Source organism: Oculina patagonica, chromosome 1, assembly GCF_052425735.1.
Source record: "Oculina patagonica isolate OP01 chromosome 1, crgOcupat, whole genome shotgun sequence".
Taxonomy (NCBI): Eukaryota; Metazoa; Cnidaria; class Anthozoa; order Scleractinia; family Oculinidae; genus Oculina; species Oculina patagonica.
In genome coordinates this window covers 40,723,636-40,747,563 of record NC_135758.1, presented here as the reverse complement: position 1 = coordinate 40,747,563, position 23,928 = coordinate 40,723,636, and the positions used below count along the sequence as shown (strand labels likewise).

Below are 23,928 nucleotides of genomic sequence, written 5' to 3'. Positions count from 1 at the left end.
GAACCTCGTACTTCGCACTTGGTCAGTTGGGAAAGTCGCTGGAGTATCAAAAAAAGGCACTTGAGATTATGAAAGAGATTGGATCAATACCAGGTGAAAGCTACGTTAACCACCACTTAGGTGCAACACATTCCGTGTACTCGAATCTTTCAGAGGCAGTTTATCATTTAACAGACAGCATAAATAGTCACGAGAAAATGCGGGCACGTCTTAAAGACGAACACAAACTGTCACTGGATGCTGAAAATATTACAAGTTACAGGATGCTTTGCTTTCAACTTGTTGCTCTCGGCAAACCACATGATGCTCTCTGCACCGTGGAACAAGGGAGAGCACGTGGTCTTGTGGACTTACTGTCGATGAGGTATGGCATTCAAGAGGTCAGTGATGCAAGGACGCTTAATTTGAGCGTCATGAGAGAACTTTTCACCAGGCAACGAACTAACTTTCTCATTTTGGGTACTCCGCTGGGGACAATAATGCTCTGGTTTGTGAGCAAGGACGGGAAAATATCTTTCATCGGCCGTTATTACACAGATTCTAATGGAAACGATTTAGAGCAACATTTAAAGAAGTTGATAGAAAGCATTACACATTCTCTTCAAGGTATCCAGTGTGAGGATCGTTCGTTGGAAACGTGGTACGAGACTTCGCAACCAATTGAAGCATGCCGTAGCAAAGAAACGGCCCAGCCTGAGCACAGTAGAGATAAAGAAACGGCTAAAGAAAGGCGGCTTCAGTTATTATTCAAGATGATCATTTCTCCAATTGTTGATCGCATTGACAGCCCGGAGATCGTTATTGTCCCTGAAGGACCGTTGTTTCTAATTCCTTTTTCTGCGCTTCAAGATTCAAACGGTAGATACTTGTCAGAAACTGTGAGAATCCGTCTCATTCCTTCTCTGACGACACTCAAACTTATCCAGGACTCACCAGCAGACTATCACTGCCAGACTGGAGCACTTATTGTGGGAGATCCAGAGATGGTCGTGCGAGGTTATGTCCATTACGGAAAGCCAGAGAAGAGGCGCAAATGGTGTCAGCGCTGCTAGGAGTACCCTGTCTTGTCGGACGACAAGCTAAAAGGAAGAAGTACTACGCAAGATCCAAGCAGTGAGTTTGGTGCACATTGCTGCTCATGGTGATGCAGAGAGAGGAGAAATTGCTCTTGCTCCCAACAGCTCTGTTATTGGCATTCCCAAGAAAGACGACTTCATGCTGACAATGAAAGACATAGCTGAGGTTGGCATCAGAGCCAAGTTGGTGGTACTTAGCTGTTGCCACAGTGCTCGTGGGAAGATCCTGACAGCTGAGGGAGTTGTTAGAATCGCTCGACCCTTCCTGGGATCCGGCGCCCGTTCAGTTCTGATGGCCTTGTGGGCTATTGATGACGAGGCTACGAAAGCTTTTACGGAGATCTTCTACAAATGCATGATCCATGAGAAAATGAGTATCAGTGAAGCTCTTCACCAATCCGTGAAGAAAATGAGAGAGTCGCCAGAATATAAAGATGTGAAGTACTGGGCACCATTTGTTTTGCTTGGAGATGACATCACACTTGATGTTAATGAGTTAATTTAGCAATATTTTCGCCTTCTCTTTCTAAGAATAAGTCAAGGTAAATCTTTACGATGTTATTTATGCGATCAGTGTTGATCATATAACAAAATACAACCCCATTTAAAAACATTTCGTGTTTATCATTTTAAGTTTGACTGAAATTTCAAAACATCAGTGGTCGCCATTTGCATGACGATTACTGCAATCAAATCACAGTTCTATTTAGCGCTTGTTCAGGCACCAGAAAGAGAGAGAGAGAGAGTCCCTGTGATATTTATCTCTCATACAGTTAGCTGTATGTTAAACTAGTATACTGAAAACAAGCTTTTTTGGAGATATCATGAGTACTCTTTGTCGTTTTTGTTGACTGTTTATTTCTGGTCACTCACGGGTTGCACCTGTACATGCCTCACTCTCAGAGCTACAATTAATGCCGTCAATGCCGCTGGAACTTTCTGACATAATCACGGTTTATGATTTTAGTAGTGTTCTTTCTCGTAGAGGTTTTGTTAAAAATAGCATTTGGGGCAGTGGTATTTGCAGACATTAGGGACTTTAAGATTCACTACGACAAAGCGCTCGGTACGGCTGCCGAGAGTGATGTTCTCAAAAAGTAAGACACTGTGCATGTTAGTCGGTCACCTCCAGCTGTAGCGTGGAAGCTGACAACGTGAGTCGGAAGGGTTTGCCGTAGTGGTTACTACGTCGGGTTAGATTCGTTTCTCTATCCTTTTTTACAAATTTCTCAGCATTTTAAGTATTTCAACGAATCCTTTGAAGTCAATTCCAGTCGACTTTGTCGCTCATATGCTTGTTAATTCTATATCAAGAATTTTATAAATTCGTTTGGTGCCGGTATGAGGAAGAGCTTATTCGTGTAAAGTGCGAGATTGTTTTTTGTAAAAAAGCTTTCTTTTAGAGTTTAGTGAAGATGTCCTCACATTTCACTGATGAAATTGGTGTTGTAGTAGAAAGTGTAGGGTTTTCCCTTTCGTTCAGAACTAATCTTTTGGACCTAGCAAAGCAAACAGCAGTTATCTTTCTTTGAGCAAAGCCATTAGTCTGTGGCAACGTTTTGCCCCATGTTACTTTTTATTTCGCTTTGCAATCTGGCAGACTGCCGAAACGTACTCTCCACAGACCTTTTCGGTTCCGGCAGCCGTAGTCAACCCAGCCGTAGCGATTTTTAAAGTGTTTATTACTTTCTTGGCTGGGACGCGATCAAACTTTAGGTGTTACCTTTTTCTTTTAATTTTCTCTCTACAGAAATAAACACTGTTTGAGGAGCCTTGCCAAACATGCCAGTACAGGAACGATCTGGGCCGGTCACTGTTTTATACATTTGGATCGTTTTCTTCAGAAAACCTTCAGTTATTGTAACTTATCAGATATTGTGTAAAATAATGTTTCTCGAGTTCGAAACGTGTAAATGTTATATGGAGCCTTACACTTTACAGCAAACTGCTGAAAAATTAACGTGATGTATATGGATGTTTGTGCCAGAGTCTATGTAAAAATGTTATACGGGAATAGTGTAAGCTCTTTTTCTTTTAAAGTCACGTTTTCGTTATAATTTTCCCTTCGAGGACATACCATTGATGACTGAGAAAATAAATTTAAACACGACCCTTTATGTCTTCGAGTAGCTGAACTGCCTGAACAGTACATCTTTCCGTATCTTTTTTTTTGTACTTTGCTTCCTTAGAGATTTTTGCGCGGCTAACATTACAATAAGGCCATTACAGTAAACAGTAATTAAATAACAGCAAAAGTAAAATAATATTAACCCTGACACTCCCCTCTCCTGCCCAGCCGGAAGCAGAGCGTTTTGTACTGCATGTAGGTTAATAGAAAATGTCATCAATGTCTTCTCTCGTATATAGGTGTCTTATGTTTTTTTTTTTTGAACTTTTTTTTTCTGTTTTTATTTTTTTACATAGGATGCTTTGTAAAACAGAACTATTATTTCTTACCCATAATCACGATAAGTCAACAATAGGCCGTATATAACAGTTAACGGTAAAATTTCAGGCCTAAGTGACTAATAAAAACTGTCAAATGTCCGCGCTTATGCCACTTGACAATAAACCTAATCTAAGCCCTCTTATATAGTGATGTGCGATGTTTTCCGGCTAATTAATATTCAGCAGTTAAATACACCGTCTTGACTTACAACTTTGTCCGTCAACCAAACAATAGTCAGCCGCAAATTGAGAGAATATGATATTCCGTGCTTGGGTGGCATCAGCGTTCGTTCCAAAAATGCAAGCCACCTATTTGCGGAGATTTGTTTGTTTGAAATTCGCGACTGTCCGCATCTGAATGAGTAAAACCACAGGCAGCCAAAGTGTACAATGTGAAAGAAGTGTAATACGTTCTTCCACTGGTATATACAGTTTTTTTAGCTCGCCTTACTGTTAGGTGAGATTTACAACTGGTCGAGAAACAATAAGAAAAAAAAGACAATAATAATATACATACAAAAATTTCTGCATGCTCATTGGCTGAGAGCACGTCAATTAATCCCAAACAGTGCAGAAAGTTGAAATTGAGTGCAGAAAGTTGAAATTGAGTGCAGAAAGTTGAAATTAAATTGATTGACAGGAAAGTCGGAAAGCGCGCCAAAACAAAATGGCGGCCCATGTCGGAGTGTTGAGAGAGCAAAAATCGAGCAAAGCCATAACGATTCATGAAAGGTTTGACCGATTTAACGAAAGTTATAAGTATATAAACCAAAGTACTAGGAATTGGACGTTTGTACAGCACAAGAGAGGCTTTACGAAACTACGGAAAGCTGCCAATCGTGGATTTTCTTACGCGACGGCTCGTAAATATAAAGAAGAAAGATTGCAAGCGTGAATTGAAGTTGGACATTTCAGCCTTAACCAATACTACTGAATGAGGATAAAAGCACCTGATAATGCATGACAGAGAGCTTTAAAATTCCCTAGCGGTATCTGGATTTTACAAAGCCCGACAACTCCGTTATGTTTGAACGAATCGGAAAGGTAAGCCACTGAACATGTTTTGTTTGTCATCCACTTCAAGTGAAATTTTTGTATGTGTATTATTAACAAGTAATCACATGATTTTTCTCGTACAATTTGGGAAAATCAGCACTCGTAAATTTTTCAAAGACTACAAATTGCACTCGCCCTACGGGCTTGTGCAATTTGGTTAGCCTTTGAAAAATTTACTCGTGCTGATTTATCCCAAATTGCACTCGAAATCATGCGATTACCTATACTAACAATATGGAAAAAATCTTCTAGTTCTAGTCTTCTAGTTGGTTTGAACGCTATTTCCCCGATTTTCTTTCACACGAGTACTTACTACATCATCACATCAACTGCATAACAATAAGGCGAGCTAGACAACTGAATAGGGAAGACTGTTTGTTATTATAGCTGCTATTATCTCACATAGTACGCTTGGGCTGCCTGTGGTATGTCTCGCAACATTGAAAACAAGTCGCGTAAAATTAAAAATGCGGTAAGTTGACGCTGGCGGAGTCGACCATTTTGTATGTGTGTTTTTGCTGGTTTTTCAGCCGCTTTATCAGTATGTTTTGTGGCCAGTCTGGGTCCTTTACCGTTAACAAACTGTGGTACAATCTCACAGCTTCTCCGAACTGTTAAAAAGCTGAAGGACCTGAAGGTGAGAAGAACATCCTGTTGTCCATTATCTGTTCCTCTATACTTTAATTTAATGTTTACGTCGATGATCGTCGAATCAGTTCACTTTGGTGGTTAACTTCGACTGCTTACTGCAGTCCGCAGTTTTAAAGTTTCAACTCAATCAACTCAGCGCATTCATTATCAATGCACTATTTACTCACACTATAGCTTTCCTATATTTGCGCTGTGCCTGCGCAAATGATCTCACTATCAAATTAAAGTTGATGCCGAAAAGGAGAATTGAAATGTTAAACTTTTATTGAGTCAAACCTGCTCTCATTCGAGAGAGACGTCGGCGTTTTTACACGTCGAAACAGCTCCCGGCCCGGCTGCGATTAGCAGTGTATGCGCGCACCAATCCAGATTACAGTAGTTCATATTGGCTGTTTTGACGCTCGTTCAAAAGGAATCTGTTCCAAAGTCGAAATTCTCAGCCGATTCATGCGATTCACTGTTCGACATTTGAACAAGACCTAACATTGATTTGAAATCATTTGAAAGTCTGGTCATTGATGGAATCAAAGTTCCTTAGTTTACAGCCCTTGTTTTTATTTAAGCACCCACGAGAGACGGACTGTGAATATCTTAGCTGTCGTGAAAAAAAATCAAGTTTCAACAGGAGTATTATATTATATTTTTGGGCTGTTGGGATCGCAAACAAATACTGGATGAATTTTTTTTGATGGATTGGAAATTTTTCGAAAAAAATTTCTTTGAGGTTTTTTTGAAAACAGCATTTTCGGAATAAATTATTTAAACATAACCTATTCACCCTCGATAGCATATTGAAAAGAGCTGGATTTCGACGGAGTACGAAGAGCAGCATTTTTGAAGAAATTCGAGGGGCTTGCAAATGTAATAAAACACTGCCTCGAGTGTTTGATTTATCTTCTCAATCGAAACTAAAGGGAAAAATAAGAGAGTAAAATGCCATAAGTTGATGAATAAATTATGAGTTCGAGAAGAGAATAAACTTATCCCGCTGTGAGTGTCTGGTGCAAAGCATACAAATACATTGGCTGCGAACATATTCCCACGAGGATATTCCCTGTAGCTTTTATTTAACGCTAAAGTTTCCGTCGGGGACTCAGATTTTTTTCTTTGTCCGACGCTCGTGTCATGTTGAATAATTTCTTCACCCCTTTCTAGATTTGCTTTGTTTTGTTTGAGAGCATAACACTGAATTAACAAAATTAGCATTAATCCATGGGGTCCTCAGGAAAATTTACATATTGACAAACTGGCTTACTTGCTCGATCAACTGAAGCCAAAAACAGGTGATTGTTACCTGAACAACTTAGTGCTGACTGAGACTACTCTGAGGCAAACAATTAATTTTGTCTTTCCAGGCCCTGCAAACAATTTTTTTCAATATTTTTCATCCCCCCCCCCCCCCTCCAAGAAAATAATGGTCCGTCTCTAAATCCAAAGATAAAAAGCTTTTATTTTGACCCTCAATTTAAGCCCTGGCAAAACCGGTCACTCGTGGGAGTAAACGGAGGAGCTCTAGTGGAGAGAAGGTATATAGAATGGAGGCTACTACAAATCCTTAGTGTAAACAAAAGGGAGAATAAGAAAACCCATTTTTCCTTTAATGAATCGACGTTAAATTCGGCTATGTAAAAGAAGCGATAGAAATACACATAATAGAAAGCTAAAATAAAAATCATGGTAAATCTCACGTGGCTAGCTGATTATCCGTGCTATTAGGTACAACCCTTGTTTTACCAAACACAAGTGAGAAATGAGCCCTTGCCCATAGCCATATTAGTCCAAATATTGTTGTTGTATTATTGCGCAGTAAACGGAGCACAAAATGGCTCTAGTCACCTCCGTTACTGTTACTAGGACTTCGAAGATAATGACGATCAAGTAATATTATAATATGGTGAGAGTATTAAACATAACTAACGAAAGAAAAAAAATTAACTTGCAGTGCCTTGCCAAAAACGATGATAAGGATCATGAAGCCAACCCGAGCGTTGTACGTTGCTTTGAATGTCGCCGACTTCCTTTGTAACACCCATCGATATACTAAAGCAATCAAATTCTATGAGGAGTGTTTTGTACTTCTGAGGCTTACTATCGCCCATCAGCTGGAACGTACCATACCAAATGAGCCCCACGATATCGAGAGGCAGTTATATATTGGTCTCTCTGAAGCATATTCCGAAAGCGGCTTCACAGAAAAGGCCATTGATATGTGCAAAGGGTGCCTCAAGATCAACAAAGAGACGGGAAATAAACGGAGAGAAAGTGAATGTTATGAGGATATTGGTAGGATGTATTTCAATCTCGGCCAGTGTGAAAAATCAATAAGTTATCATGAGAAAGCTCTCGCAATCCGAAAGGCAATGAAGAACAAGGTTTTGGAAGCACAGTCATATAGCAACCTTTGTCTTGTGTACAAGGTCTTAAACCAATACGAAAAGGCCATTGGTTACGCGGAAAAATCCCTTGAAATTGGTAACGAAACTGGGGACCGGGAAACAGAAGGAATTGCCTGCACCAACCTCTCTCAGATTTACTTTGACCTTGGACAATACGAGAAAGCGATTAAATATCAAGAAAAAGATCTAAAAATCAGCAAAGAGTATGGCGATCAGGAAGGAGAAGGAACATGCTATAACAATCTCGGTTGTATTTACTGTCACCTAAGCCGATATGACAAATCCATCGAGTACTTTGAAAAGGGACTTAAAATCGTGCAAGAAATTGGTTTTAGACAAGGGGAAGGAAGAAGCTACCTTAATCTTGCTACAGCATATCGCGATCTTGGCGAATATGCAAAATCCTTGCAATACTGCGAGAAAGCTCTTATAATAATACGTTCACTTAAGTATCGAGAAGAGGAAGGAGCCGCTTACCTTTTTCAAGCTGGCATCTACTTGACTCTTGGCGAACATGAAAAGTCAATGGAATGTTGCAAGCAAGCTCTTGCGATTAAAACGATGATGGGGGACAAGAGAGGACAAGCGAGCTGTTATAGCACTTTTGGTGGAATTTATAAGAAGCTCGGCCAGCATGAAGAAGCGATCAGTCACGTGAAGCAAAGTCTCAAAATTAGTGAAGAAATTGGGGACTTAAAGGGACAAGGAGTGTCCTGTTATAACCTCGCCTGCACGTATTGTTCTCTTGGTTACTATGAAAAGTCGATTGAATATTTCGAGAAAGACCTGCAAATAAGTAAAGCAATTGGAGACCGATATGGGGAAGGAAGAAACCTTTGCAGCATTGGAACCTCGTACTTCGCACTTGGCCAGTTGGAAAAGTCGCTGGAGTATCAAAAAAAGGCACTTAAGATTATGAAAGAGATTGGATCAACTCCAGGTGAAAGCTACGTTAACCAGTACTTAGGTGCAACACATTCCGCATATTGGAATCTTTCAGAAGCAGTTCATCGTTTTACAGACAGCATAAATAGTCACGAGAAAATGCGGTCACGTCTTAAAGACGAACATAAACTGTCACTAGATGACGATAATATTTCAAGTTACAGGATGCTTTGCCTTCTCCTAGTTGCTCTCGACAAACCAGATGATGCTCTCTGCGCCGTGGAACAAGGGAGAGCACGTGGTCTTGTGGACTTACTGTCGATGAGGTATGGCATTCAAGAGGTCAGTGATGCAAGGACGCTTAATTTGAGCACCATGAGAGAACTTTTCACCAGGCAACGAACTAACTTTCTCATTTTGGGTACTCCACTGGGGACAATAATGCTCTGGTTTGTGAGCAAGGACGGGAAAATATCCTTCATCAGCCTTAATTACAGAGATTCTAATGGAAAAGATTTAGAGCAACATTTAAAGGAGTTGATAGAAAGCATTTCACATTCTCTTCAAGGTATCCAGTGTGAGGATCGTTCGTTGGACGCGTGGTACGAGACTTCGCAACCAGTTGAAGCATGCCGTAGCAAAGAAACGGCCCAGTCTGAGCACAGTAAAGATAAAGAAACGGCTAAAGAAAGGCGGTTTCAGTTAGTATTCGAGATGGTCATATCTCCAATTGTCGATCTCATTGATAGCCCGGAGATCGTAATTGTCCCTGAAGCAACGTTGTTTCTAATTCCTTTCTCTGCGCTTCAAGATTCCAGCGGTGGATACCTGTCAGAAACTGTGAGAATCCGTCTCATTCCTTCTCTGACGACACTCAAACTCATCCAGGACTCACCAGCAGACTATCACTGCCAGAGTGGAGCTCTTATTGTGGGAGATCCAAAGGTTGGTCGTGTGAATTTCAAAGGAAACGTTGTAGAGTTATGCGCATTACCTAAAGCCAGAGAAGAGGCGCAGATGGTGTCAGCGTTGCTAGGAGTACCATGTCTTGTTGGAGAGCAAGCTTCAAAGGAAGAAGTCCTGCGCAGGATCCAAGAAGTGAGTTTGGTGCACATTGCTGCTCATGGTGATGTAGAGAGAGGAGAAATAGCACTTGCTCCTAACAGCTCTGTTATTGGCATTCCCAAGAAAGACGACTTCATGCTGACAATGAAAGACATAGCTGAGGTTGGTATCAGAGCCAAGTTGGTGGTACTTAGCTGTTGCCACAGTGCTAGTGGGAAGATCCTAAAAGCTGAGGGTGTTGTTGGAATCGCTCGCGCCTTCCTGGGATCTGGTGCTCGTTCAGTTCTGATGTCTCTGTGGGCTGTTGATGATGAGGCTACCAAAACGTTTATGGATATCTTCTACAAATGTCTGATCCATGAGAAAATGAGTGCTAGTGAAGCTCTTCACCAATCCATAAAGAAAATGAGAGAGTCGCCAAATTATAAAGCTGTGAAGTACTGGGCACCATTTGTCTTGCTTGGAGATGACATAACACTTGACCTTAAATAAGGTAATTTTGCAATATTTTCCTATTTTTTTATGAGGTAAGCGTAGCCGAGTGGTTTAGAGCGCTGGTGTTGTAATGCGAAGGTCCCCGGTTCAAGACCTGCCCCAGCCACTAGCTGAATTTGTTTCTTGGTAGTCCCGAGTTCAAATCCTCGATCACGCTTTGTATATAGCCTACTGGTCTGCCTCCTGCCAATGGCGATTTTTAACCTCGTTATGTTCATTTAGAATGTTTGTTTTCTCTGTTTCAGTGGCATGCTTAAAGTAGCTATCTCGAAGTTAAGTGGATGACCACTATAAACCACATTTTTTTTACCTTCTCTTTCTAAGGATAAGTCAAGGTAAATCTTATTCGTGGGATCAGTGTTTATCATATTACTTATAACATATTTTGATGCTGTTCTTAAATCACAGAAGTTTAAAAAATGAAGTTATAAAACTTATAAAAACTCAATTGACTTCGCCAGAGTTTGTTTAGAACAGTGTCACTGCTTACATAATCATGCAAATCATTATGATTCACGATTTTTTTAAATAAAAGGTATTGGGAAATAAGTCATGTTTGTGATAACTGTCTTTAACACTTTTTAACAAACCATGATGTTTCCGCGAAATACAACCTCATTTCAGGACATTTTATGTCTTCCATTTTAAGTTTGACTGAAACATTTCAAAACATCAGTTGTCGCCATTTGACGATTACTGCAATCGAACCACAGATACATTTTGCGCTTGTTCAGGCACTATAGAGAGAGTCCCTATCATATTTATATTCCATGCAGTTAGCTGTATGTTAAACTACAATATGTTTCGACCAGCTTTTATTGGAGATTGATGTATGTCATGAAGAACGTTTTCAGATACTCTTAGTCGTTTTGGCGACTGTTCATTTCTGGTCACTGACGGGATGCACTTCTACACGATTCACTCTCAGATCTACCATGCCGCTGGAACTTTCTGACATACTTACGGTTTGATTATAGTAGTGATCTTTCCCTTACAGGTTTGGCAACAATAGCATTGGGGCTGTAGAATCGCAGATATTACTGTCTTGGCTGGGACGCGATCTAACTTTATATTTGAAGTGATTTATATGTTATAGGAGAATGGTGAAAGCTGTTATTATGTAGTGTTTAATTATAGATGATCCCCATTTGAGGAGGGAAAGGAAATGCCTTTTATTGTAAAGTTTGTGATTTATTTTTCCATATTTCGTCAGAGAACACTAAGGTATAAGAAGTACTTGTTAGCGTGACTTCATGTCCGGTTTTAGTTTTGTTATATTCCTTATAAAATGGACTGTTTACGATTTGTACTTGTTGATTCTGGTCAGTTTCTGACATCAAAGACAAAACTGCGGTTTCTGACGTCATTTCAGAGCGAAATATCGAAATCACCGATTTTTTTTTGTTAACGTTATATAAATAAAGATAATAGTAATATTGCGTTCTTTCTTGTTTATTTTTAATTATGGATAAGTTGCTTCAGGCGCTCAAAAAACAAGGTGAATTTCTCGCGGTCACCAGACAAAATTCGCGCTCACGATTAACCAAGCGGTTTTTTTAAAGTCGGGTTTTTCTTTATAACTTTCCCTTCGAGGAAAACCGACTGAACTTCCAACCAACCAGTTGCGGAGAAATTAAACTTCAACACAAATTTTTCTGTCCTCGAGTACCTGAGAAGTACACCTTTGCGAGGGGCATGAAGGGTAAAATGAGAACTCGGATTTGGGCAAATTTTTCACTGGAAATCACAAGCAAATAAACAATAGAACTAGGACTGGGATTTGAAAAAGGGAGAAAGCAACAAGCTGGGAAATGTGATTTGGGCAAAATTTAAGCTGGGAAATGGGATTTTAAACCCCCCCCCCCCCCCCACACACACACACACACACAAACCCCCCCCCCCCCCCCCCCCCCCCCCCCCCCCCCCCCCCCCTTGAGGGTCCTCCTTTGCGTATCCTTTATTCTGTACTTTGCTTTTGTAGATTATTTGCAGCTATTCCTAACATTACAATTTTAGGCCACGTAACAGTCAACAGCAAACAATCTGCTCTAACAGTTAAAAATATTAACCTCCACTCCCTTCTCCTGCCTTATCCGGAAGCAGTGCTTTCATTTATGTCGTAGTTGTATTAGTTCTAGCTTTATTGCCTGTTTAATATTTAAGCTGTTTTATAACACTCAACTATCACTTCTCAAGGCCCGGTTCAAACGTCGCACTATCGTCATGTCGAACTTGAACATGATTTTTTCCCAACTTCCATTAGTAAAATATTCTGTTATGATAAAGCAACGTCTTGATCTACCACCTTGTATCCTTCCCAAAATGCAAACCATCTATACACAGTACAGACATTTGTTCGTTTTCCTGACCTAACCGCCCTCATATGACTCTTTATACCATGCCATAGAAAATACAGCCAATCAGAATACAGGAAAGCCGTTGTATATTCCAACGTATTCAACCCAACCTTCCCATCGTACGCTGCGATGGTATTCTCTACGAAATTTAGTGAGCGTATTTTCTATGGCATGGTATAAAATACTAACACAACACTTTCTCGTGGTATACTATGGAATATCCCACTTGTCACTTGTATTTTCTTCGTATTAAAGGCTCGTGTGTATACCGATCGAGATAATACAAGTGACTCGTGGGATATTCCATAGTACTGATCACTCGAAAGCGTTGCATAACTAGTATGTAAGCAATGTCACGCAACATTGAAACGAAGTCACGTGAGATGTTTTGTAATGGCTTTGGTTCGCTTTGTGAACCGCTTTGTGAGCGGTATTTTTGTACGTGAACTCGTTTTGGGTCGTTTTTCGTTGAAGAAACTGCGGTACAATCTCACAGCTTCGCGACCCGATGTGCTACCGTAGAAGCTGAAGGTGAGAAGAGCATATTTTCGTTTATTATGTTTCTCCATGTTCTTCCCTGTCCTAAAAGATTAATTTTATTTAAACGTCGATAATCCAAGTCAAATCAGTTATCTTTGGTAAACTTCGACTGTTTATTTTTTACAGTTATAGAATAACTCGGCGCAAAATTATGAATGCGTTATTTCCTTTCCTTGATTTATCTGTGTTCTGTGCAATCGATTTGCGCGGGGATTTGCCTCAGTAAATCTCGCTAACAGATCGATTTAGGACCATTTAGCTGCTGTCGAAAAGGAAAATTAAAATGTGCATTTTTATTAAGCCAAACTTGCTGTCGGTCGAAAAAAGACGGCGAAGCAGTGCCGGTTGTGATATCTTGTACGATACGTTGTACCGGTTTACAATTATATATATATTTATATATAAGCTCATTGTTCATGATTGTTAGCTGTTCTGATCGTTCAAGATTAGCCTGCCCCATGGCCCAAAGACGAAGTTCTCAGCTGATTCATGCGATTCAGTTTTCGACATGTCAAAACAAGACCTAACTGACTAGATTTTAAATCAAATATCATTTGAAAGGATGGTCACTACTCGAACCAAAGTTCCCTATTTAACAGCATACAGAAAGGCTTTTATCAGGAGAAAGAGCAACACGATGATATGACTGCAGTAGCTGTCAACAGCCATAACAGCCCTTGCTTTTATTCAGGCCTCACAAGAGACCGACTGAATATCGTAGCACTCGTCGAAACAATGATTAATTCACGGTTTATAGCAGGCGGTGTAACAGTCTTGATATATATTTGTCGGTTTAATGTTAAATTCTCTGGCAGAATAACCTCTTTGAGGTCTACTTTAATACAATAATTTTGGAATATATTATTACAACATGACCTTTTCATCCTTGACGTATTGAAATGAGCTGGAGTAGAAAATACGGATCGCAGCATTGACGAAATTCCCGGTGCTTTGAAATGCGAGGAAACCTCTTTCCTCCAATGAGCCCCCAACCTCGTTCCCATGGGAACGAGGTTGCAGAGGCCCATCTTTTTAGGCGATGACTTCAGTCAAGCCTTATGTCACGAGGCAGTGGGGAAATTTGTACCACTTTCTGTGGCGCCCGATCGACCGATCAAGAGAACCGAATGGGACTGAGAACGCACTATAGGAATAAATGTTATGCGAACGGTGATCAAGTTAACAAGAAATCGCCGCGAAATAACACGAAGCAAAACACTTCTGGCAAGTAAGAAAGGCCTGATGCAAAGTATAAAAGAAAGAGACAAATTACATATTTGAGGAGTTCTATTTAATTCAGTCGACAGACATGACCACCTCTCTACTTTTATTAATACAATGGGCCTGTGTTGTCGGTCTGTTTAAACAATTACGAAACAGCCCTTGACCTTGCATGTCGCTCGCGAAAAGTATCGTATATCGTTTATCGGAAGTCATGCTACAAGGTAACACAGCTTTTGTTGAAGAATCGTTCAACACAGATGTTGTCAGCCACTTTAATTTTTGTCAATTTTTTTGACAAATTTCCTGAAAATGTTTCTGAAAGACCCCTTGGGAAACGTCATCGCCTCTGCATGCGTTGCGTTCCGTTTATTTTGTACTGGCTGAGAAATGGAGAAATGTGAAAAGTAAGCAGGATGGTTGGTTGCTAGGGCTTTTTTTCCCGGAAGATTCTTTAACTTAATTTTTGGCTTACAAAGAAGAAGTTTACATTTTGAATGAAGCAAGACATTTGAACAAATTAAAATGTTTACAATTGTAAAGGTTAAGTCTTTGTAACAAATTATAAGGACCTGGTGTCGAGTAGTTACTTTTCGTGTGTTAGTACATGACGTATGTTTATATTCAAATTTTGTATGGCGAACAACTGACGAGGTCTTAGACGAAACCGGTTTTAGAAGTCGCATATGTAAATTAGTGTGTAGAAAGTAAATGTAAATTAGATTTTTCCAAATCAAGATGATGTAATTGTAAGTATTTTGCCCCTTTTTGAAAGTATAATGACGTAAGAGACACCTATTTTTAGCAACAACATTAAAAATTTGTAAAGCTGTGTTCAAAACGTTACAGGCATTTTTGTTACTGAAAAACAATATTTACGGTGAAAACCCCATCTCAATCGGATAGAATGGCGTAAAGTTACAGGTAATTAAAGAAATTCAAATTTCCCGCCGCATGACCATATATGGTCAAACTCTAGGGGCTTTTAAACGCGAAAACAATGAATGTATTTGGAACGAAGAAAAGACAATGCTGCATAAAATCAAAATCGGAAAATAATTCACTAGGGGGTATTGTCAAATGACACTTTACCAGAGTGGATTTCTTTAACGTAGCTCGCCGGGAGGTCCTGAAATGGAGCTCCGTAACAGCAAGGTGCTAGTGAAAGCGACCCATCATTTATTAGTTGAAGACTCTGCCAAGCTCGATGTTGTTCTTGTGGGCGTAAAATGTCAACACCTCCAGGGTTAGTTGGATTCACAACTTGCAGTGATGGAGAAGGCGACGAAGAGGGGACTTGTGACTGCATAGCTACGGCAGCTGCACAAGCGGCTTCTCTAGCAATATCTCTGGACGCGGATGGAACGGAGTCTTGAATGAGCCGCTTGATTTCGGAGATTTGCTTCTTCGCTTTAAAATGCCACGGGGCTTGCGCGTTGCTGGAGAGTTCTGGTAGACGGGCTTCGATCTGCGAATTGTTCTGTGGAGTGAGTGGTCTGTGCGATGCCAGCGTCCTTTAATCTTTTTTCCAGAACGGTACGCCGACCCGTTGCTTAGGCAGAGTTCCTGCAACTGTGCATTTGTCGAATGACGAAAGATGGTGGCGCTCACTTGATATTTGTTTGTGCGTTTTTATCGCCAGAACATGTCCTACCAGTCCGTATGGGTGGCATGATGCAAGGAAAACGTCACTTCTAAACCAAGTAGGTTTCGAAACTCGGAAGAAAACGGTGGAATTTTTCGGAATATTTATCCGACAAAAATTTTGCAATTAAGTGAGAAGCTCTGCTTTGAAGCACATGGCAAGGATGAACTGAGGAAAATCACTATGACAAACTGTTTGTGTGAAAGCTGGCATGTGATTGGCCAAGCCTGCAATCAGATGTTGTTTGCACGTGGACAAAGGATGACCTTTGAGCGTGACAGCAAAATTTGCCAGGATAGGATGTCACACAATGTAAAGTGTCTTGGTTGTCACATTAACTTTAATTTATAATGCTTATAAATTTGCTTTAAAATGATCTTAAGATTTGTGGTAGTGCTTTGGCTGCGTAGTTCTGCAAAAAAAGTACAAACAAACATGTTTTGCTGTTGATTATTTGGGGTTAATTTTTGGTTAAGGGTTTGTGGGGTTTTGGTGGAAGCCCTAAGGATTTTTTGGGGTCTTGATTTTTGCCCCCATTCGATCATCCCCGTCACTTGAAATCCCGAGTACCCCCCCCCCCCCCCCCCTGAGAATTATTGATGAACATATGTTCTCCGCAATCGGGAAGCATTTAAAGAACGATCACGGCCTTTATAACATTGGCGACCTTACCAGTAATTGTTACGTCCTAAAAAAATGCAGCGGAAAACTGGACTGCTTCATTTACGAAATGTTGTTTATTAGAAAGAAGAATCCTAGCCTGAACACGCAATCGGATTCTATGCGCGCGAAACTATGTTAATGAAACATCGCACCTCTAACCGCATATATATATATATTTTGATATTTCTTGTCACTTGTGTATTTCTGTCGCTCATTTTTATTCTGAAATGAATATATTTCCACGAGAATATCTCATCCTTTGTAGCTTTTATTCAACGCTGATCTTTTTAGATTTGGTTGGTTGGTTTGAGCAAAGTACACTAAACGAACATAATCTGCATTTATCCATGGGGTTCATTACGACTAACCCCAGGAAAATTACATCAAACTGTCATCTGTTCAGCCATCTAACATAGAAATGTAGTACTAATTGAGGCTGCTCTATGGGCTAATATGACCGGTGGCAGCCCTAGGCCGTCAAATTCCGAAAAATGAATACTTGCAGCAGAATGTTCATTGCTGCTATTATCTTTAGCAAAGTCTTTCATTGGTAAGGTAATGTCGGTAATTTTCATTGTTCCATGCCTTCGTGAAAGGTCTTGTGCAGTGTAAACCTTATGCTATCGGTCCCCTAGTTTTTCCGCAAATGTCAAAATCCCGGGGCAACTAACCGGCAGGGACAGAGATTAAACCCTCGTCTATGTATTCTTCGATTAAGCTCAGCTTAAACTGGTAAAACCGGTAATTCGTGAGGGTAAACGGAGGAGCGCTAGTCCGCTAGTGGAGGGAAGGAAAAAATGGCGGCTACTACAAATGTAATTAAGCTCTTTGTGGAAACAAAGGAAGCCTATTCTTCCCTAATGAAATCGCTGTTCGGCTCTCTATAAGAAGCAATAGAAATACACGTAATAGAAAGTTAAAACTAGTAGTAATTAGAGATAAGGGGAGTGCGTTCGAACCAAGATAGATACCACAGGGAGTTCGAAAAAGAAAGCCAGGCAGAGTACTTAAAAAATACTGGCACAATCCATGATCATTCATGGTGACAATTATTCAACACGCATACCATTTAATATACAATTAATGATTTCCTTGTCAAAACGTCTAAAATATCTGCGAATAACAATATATCACAAATTCAAACAAGCGATAAAATAATTATGATCATTTTTCTAGCCACTGTCTATGCACGAAATGCTGACAATTTGTAATTTGTGAACCATTCGTTTACGACGTTTGGTGGCTGACTAAAACTTAACGACCCTGGATGATACCCATGAAATATTTTCCATGACATTTACGGCATCATTTATACTTTAGACTCATGTTTAAGCCGTTTCATCCAATTCTTCGAGCAAAAAATTGTTTCTGCGATCGCAGAATTCGACGCCATCTTGTTTTGCATGAGATCAAGGCCATCTGTCCCGGCCAGCTGCCAGCCAACTAGATAGTCCAAGATGGCGACGAAAGGCTGAAATGGGACAACATCGGCGATACCTGCGGGACAGATCGTAAAACCTGCGGGACTGGTTTCGGACAAACGACACGATTAGTATGCATTCTCCTTCGTCGAATGCAATAAAATCGTGGTCAAACTGATTATCTGTGCAAAAATAAAGTCCTTGTTACAATAAACACAAGTGAGAAATGAGACTTTACGAATTGCGCTCGCCTCCTTCGTAACTGTTACTAGGTCTACGCAAATATATAATAACAATTCAAAAATATTAACTTGCAGAGCCTTGTCAAGGACGTTGGTAAGGATCATGAAACCAAACCAAGCTTTGTACGTTGCCTGGAATGTTGCCGACTTCCTTCGTAACACCCATCGATATACTAAAGCAATCGACTTCTATGAGGAGTGTTTTGTTCTTCTGAGGCTTACTGTCGCCCATCAGTTGGAACGTACCATACCAAATGAGCCCCGTGATGTCGAGAGGCAGTTATATGTGGGTCTCTCTGAAGCATATTCCGAAAGCGGCTTCACAGAAAAGGCCATTGATACGTGCAAAGGGTGCCTCAAGATCAACAAAGAGACGGGAAATAAACGGAGAGAAAGTGAATGTTATGAGGATATTGGTAGGATGTATTTCCATCTCGGCCAGTGTGAAAAATCGTTAACTTATCACGAGAAAGCTCTCGCAGTCCGAAAGGCAATGAAGAACAAGGTTTTGGAAGCACAATCGTATAGCAACCTTTGTCTTGTGTACAAGGTCTTAAGCCAATACGAAAAGGCCATTGGTTATGCGGAAATAGCCCTTGAAATCGGTAAAGAAACAGGGGACCGGGAAACAGAAGGAATGGCATGCACCAACCTCTCTCAGATATACTGCGACCTCGGACAATACGAGAAAGCGATTGAATATCAAGAGAAAGACCTAAAAATCAGCAAAGAGTGTGGTGATCAGAAAGGAGAAGGAACATCCTATAACAATCTCGGTGGTATTTACTGTCACCTAAGCCGATATAACAAATCCATCGAATACTTTAAAAAAGGACTTAAAATCGTGCAAGAAATTGGTTTCAGACAAGGGGAAGGAAGAAGCTACCTTAATCTTTCTGAAGCATATCAGTATATTGGTGATTATGCAAAATCCTTAGAATACACCGAGAAAGCTCTTAAAATAATACGTTCACTTGGGTATCGAGAAGAGGAAGGAGCAGCCTACCTTAGACAAGCTAACATCTACTTGAATCTTGGCGAATATGAAAAAGCAATGGAATGTTGCGAGCAAGCTCTTGCGATTAAAACGATGATGGAGGACAAGAAAGGACAAGCGAGCTGTTATAGCATTTTTGGTAGGATTTATGAGAAGCTTGGCCAGCATAAAGAATCGATCGAGTCTTTGGAGCGAAGTCTCAAACTAAGTGAAGACATTGAGAACTTAAACGGACAAGGAGTTTCTTTTAACAACCTCGCCTGTACGTATTATTCTCTTGGTGACTATGAAAAGTCGATTGAATATTTTGAGAAAGATCTTCAAATGAGTAAAGGAACTGGAGACCGACGTGGGGAAGGAATAACCCTTTGCAGCATTGGAAACTCCTACTTCGCACTTGGCCAGTTTGAAAAGTCGCTTGAGTATCAAGAGAAAGCCCTTACGATTATGAAAGAGATTGGATCAAAAGAAGGTGAACGCTTCGTTAACCAGCACCTAGGTTCAAGTTATGCAGCAAAGAAGAATCATCCAAAAGCAATTTTTCATTTACTGGAAAGCATAGAACGCCACGAGAAGATGCGAGCACGTCTTAAAGACGAACACAAACTTTCACTGGATGACGAAAATATCTCAAGTTACAGGATGCTTTGCTTTCAACTAGTTGCTCTCGGCAAACCACATGATGCTCTCTGTACTGTGGAACAAGGAAGAGCGCGTGGCCTTGTTGACTTACTGTCGATGAGGTATGGCATTCAAGAAGTCAGTAACGCAACGACGCTTAATTTGATCGCCATGAGAGAACTTTTCACCAGGCAACGAACTAACTCTCTCATTTTGGGTACTCCACTGGGGACATTAATGCTCTGGTTTGTGAATACGGACGGGAAAATATCCTTCACTGGCTTTAATGACACAAATTCTAATGGAAACGATTTAGAAGATCAATTGAAGGAGTTGATAGAAAGCATTGCACATTCTCTTCAAGGTATCCAGTGTGAGGACCGTTCGTTGGACGCGTGGTACGAGACTTCGAAACCAACAGTAGCAAGTCGTAGCAAAGAAACGGCCCAGCCTAAGCACAGAAAACATGAAGAAATAAATAAAGAAAGATTGCTTCATTTATTATTCATGATGATTATGTCTCCAATTGCGGATCGCATTGACAGCCCGGAGATAGTAATTGCCCCAGAAGGACCGTTGTTTCTAATTCCTTTTACTGCGCTTCAAGATTCCAGCGGTAGATACCTGTCAGAAACTGTGAGAATCCGTCTCATTCCATCTCTGACGACACTCAAACTCATCCAGGACTCACCACCAGACTATCACTGCCAGACTGGAGCACTGATTGTAGGAGATCCAGAGGTTGGTCGTGTGGAGTTATGTCCATTACCTAAAGCCAGAGAAGAGGCGCAAATTGTGTCAGCGCTGCTAGGAGTACCATGTCTTTTCGGACGACAAGCTACAAAGGCAGACGTATTACGCAAGATCCAAGCAGTGAGTTTGGTGCACATTGCTGCTCATGGTGATGTAGAGAGAGGAGAAATAGCACTTGCCCCTAACAGCTCTGTTATTGGCATTCCCAAGAAAGAAGACTTCATGCTGACAATGAAGGACATCGCTGAGGTTGGCATCAGAGCCAAGCTGGTGGTACTTAGCTGTTGTCACAGTGCACGTGGGAAGATCCTGACAGCTGAGGGTGTTGTTGGAATCGCTCGCGCCTTTATGGGATCTGGTGCTCGTTCAGTTCTGATGTCTCTGTGGGCTGTTGATGATGAGGCTACCAAAACGTTCATGGAGATCTTCTACAAATGTCTTATCCATGAGAAAATGAGTGCGAGTGAAGCTCTTCACCAGTCCATGAAGAAAATGAGAGAGTCGACAGAATATAAAGATGTGAAGTACTGGGCACCCTTTGTCTTGCTTGGAGATGACATTAGACTTGAACTTAATGATAAGGTAATTTTGCAATATTTTTACCTTCTCTTTCCAGAGAAACGTCATTCAAACCTTTGCGATTTATGAAAGCACCTGAATTTCAAAATGGAATGTATTAGTAAATCCTTAACACACCATAGGTACTGTTCCAGCCATAAAAAGAGGCCTCACTTCAAGACATTTTATATTTTTCTTTTTGTTTGACTAAAATTTTAAATTACTTGTTGTCGCCATTTGATGATTATTTCAATCAAACCACAGATCCGTTCTAGGCTTGTTCGGGCACCAGAGAGAGAGAGAGAGAGAGAGATGTAATGAGGTACTCTTAGTCGTCTTTCGCTCTTGTCTGTAGTCACTCACTGGATGCACTCCCAGATGATATACTCTCCATTTTACAATGCCGCTGGAACTTTATGACATACTTACGATTTTGATTATAATAGTGATTTTTCTCGTAAAGGTTTGGTTAACAAAAGCATATGGGCTGAAGAATTGCAGATATTACTGTCTTGGCTTGGATGCGATCTTACTTGAGTTATTAACCTTCTCTATTTTTTTTCTCCCTACAGAAATACACAGGACAGTTTGAGGCGCCTCGCCAAACATGGACGTACTGGAACGAACTGAGACCATCAAGGCGTAATTGAATGTAACTTATCAGACAATGTGTAAAATAGAGCTCCCCAATTTCGAAGTGAGTTTCGAAAGTGAGTTATAGGCCCTTAAGGCCCTCGCAATCAAACTGGTTAGAAATGAACATGATATACATATGGACAATTTGTGTCAAAACGTTTGTATGTTATAGGAGAATAGTGTAAGCTGTCATTATATAGTGTTTAATTGTAGATGATCCCTTTATTGACTAGGGAGGGATTTGAAATGGCCTTTATTACAAATGTTGTGTATTTTGTTTTTCATTATTCATCAGAGAACACTAAGTTGAATGAAATAGTTGTAAGCGTGACTTAATGGCAGGTCTTATTTTTGTTATATTCCTTATAAAATGGACATCAAATACAAACCGCGGTTTCTGACGTCATTGCAGAGCGCCGGATATATCGAAATCACTGTTCTCTTTGTCAACGTGATATAAATAAAGAAAACGCTGATATTGCATTGCTTTTTGTTTATTTTTTCTTGTGGATAAGTTGCTTCAGGCGTCGAAGAAGTCGCAGAACAAGGTTAATTTCACGTGGCACCTAACGAAGTTCGCGCTAGCGATCAATCAAGTTTATCTTGGAGGAAAAATGGCTAAACTCAAACGTTTGTTTGAAATTCGCGACTGTCTGCATCTGAATGTGTTAAACCACAGATAACCAAAGAGTACAATGTGAAAGAAGTTTCATATATTTTTCCACTGATATATGCAGTTTTCTAGCTCGCCTTACTGTTAGGTGAGATTAACAACTGGTCGAGAAACAATAAGAAAAATAAAAACAATAACAATAAGGAAAAAATCCAAAGTCTGTAGAGCCGAATGACATTTATTCAATTGGCGCTTGGAGTCTTTTATTTGTTTTAAACGCGATTTCCCTAATTTTCTTTCACACGAGTACTTACTACATCATCACATAAACTACATAACAATAAGGCGAGCTAGGCAACTGAATAGGGAAGACTGTTTTGTTATTTCAGCTGCCATTATCTCACATAGTTCACTTGGACGGCCTGTGGTATGTCTCACAACATTGAAAACAAGTCGCGTAAAATGTAAAACGCGGTAAGTCGACGCTCGCGGAGTCGACCATTTTGTAGGTGGCTTTTTGCTGTTTTGTCAGCCGCTTTATCAGTATGTTTTGTGACCAGTCTGGGTCATTTACCGCTTTTAAACTGTGGTACGATCTCACAGCTTCTCCAAACTGTTGCCTTAAAAAAGCTGAAGGTAAGAAGATCGAACATCCTGTTGTCCATTATATGTTCCTCTATACTTTAATTTAATTGTTAACGTCGATGATCGGCAAATCAGTTCACTTTGGTGGTTAATTTCGACTGCTTACTGCAGTCCACAGTTTTAAAGTTTAAGCTTAGTCAACTAAGCGCATTCATTATCAATGCACTATCTACTTAAACTATAGCTTTCCCTTATTTGCGCTGTGTTCTGCGCAAATGAACTCATTTTTAGTGCAGAATGCACTATTGTGATGGTTTGGTGGGGCTGTCGTCCGCTAAACCCCTAAAGCGCTACAGTGTAAACTTTTAATCATCAATTAATTAATTAATATCAATTAATTAAAAATTCCTTGTGGAGGGGGTGGGGGTGGGGAGCACCTGACCGTATCCCTAGGTAAAACCTGGAGCACATCTACGTTACTTTCATATGAAGATCTCAACGTATATATTTGTTTCAGAAAACCCTTTGCTCTCCTTGTGGTACTACTCAACGTAATTTACACCAAACGCATGCGCAGATTAGTCTACGTTGTTTTCTGGAACTATCATGAACATCGCTTGTATTGCGTGTTTGCGGTAGGCTTCCTGCAGACTTCTTGGCGCCAAGTAAAAACTGCAAATTAATTAAATTAGATTTTGAGACTTTCACAGTGCTTTCGTAATTAGGTATGCAACAACTTGCACCGGGATTTTCGGCGTGAACACCTGATAACCAGGAAACAAATATCCTAGCTGTACTGCGTTTTAAAAAACCTGTCGAAAAATATGTTTTTTGATTAGATTTGTTTCTTTAGTTTTTGAGAATCGTTTTCCGTGCAGTCTAAACCGTAACTTAATTAAATTAAACAAATGTCATCGATGCCGCCGTAAAACAAACAAAAAACAAAAGTTTCATGTTATCGCATTTTCAAGGAAGACAAAAGTATTTTGTTACAAACGAACAAA

At 40.2% G+C, this 23,928-nt stretch overlaps 2 protein-coding genes across 2 annotated transcripts; both read left to right on the top strand.

Annotated features, from left to right (window-relative positions):
• The first annotated feature begins 5,073 nt into the window (after window positions 1–5,073).
• Window positions 5,074–10,069, top strand: LOC144647036 (tetratricopeptide repeat protein 28-like). Its single transcript, XM_078506783.1, has 2 exons — window positions 5,074–5,217; window positions 7,174–10,069. Exon 2 carries the CDS (start codon window positions 7,190–7,192, stop codon window positions 10,067–10,069), a length of 2,880 nt encoding a protein of 959 aa, XP_078362909.1. The 5' UTR covers window positions 5,074–5,217; window positions 7,174–7,189.
• A 2,800-nt stretch (window positions 10,070–12,869) lies between these two features.
• LOC144630823 (uncharacterized) lies at window positions 12,870–22,081 on the top strand. The gene is made up of 3 exons (XM_078489188.1): window positions 12,870–12,960; window positions 18,237–21,114; window positions 21,663–22,081. Exons 2-3 carry the CDS (start codon window positions 18,265–18,267, stop codon window positions 21,738–21,740), a joined length of 2,928 nt encoding a protein of 975 aa, XP_078345314.1. The 5' UTR covers window positions 12,870–12,960; window positions 18,237–18,264; the 3' UTR covers window positions 21,741–22,081.
• Window positions 22,082–23,928: the final 1,847 nt, after the last annotated feature.

Bases quoted from the DNA above. Each gene is read 5' to 3' on its own strand.
- LOC144647036 (XM_078506783.1), top strand. From the start codon at position 7,190: ATGATAAGGATCATGAAGCCAACCCGAGCGTTGTACGTTGCTTTGAAT.
- LOC144630823 (XM_078489188.1), top strand. From the start codon at position 18,265: ATGAAACCAAACCAAGCTTTGTACGTTGCCTGGAATGTTGCCGACTTC. The intron at 21,115-21,662 runs GTAATTTTGCAA...TTCTCCCTACAG, and splicing joins GACTTGAACTTAATGATAAG to AAATACACAGGACAGTTTGA.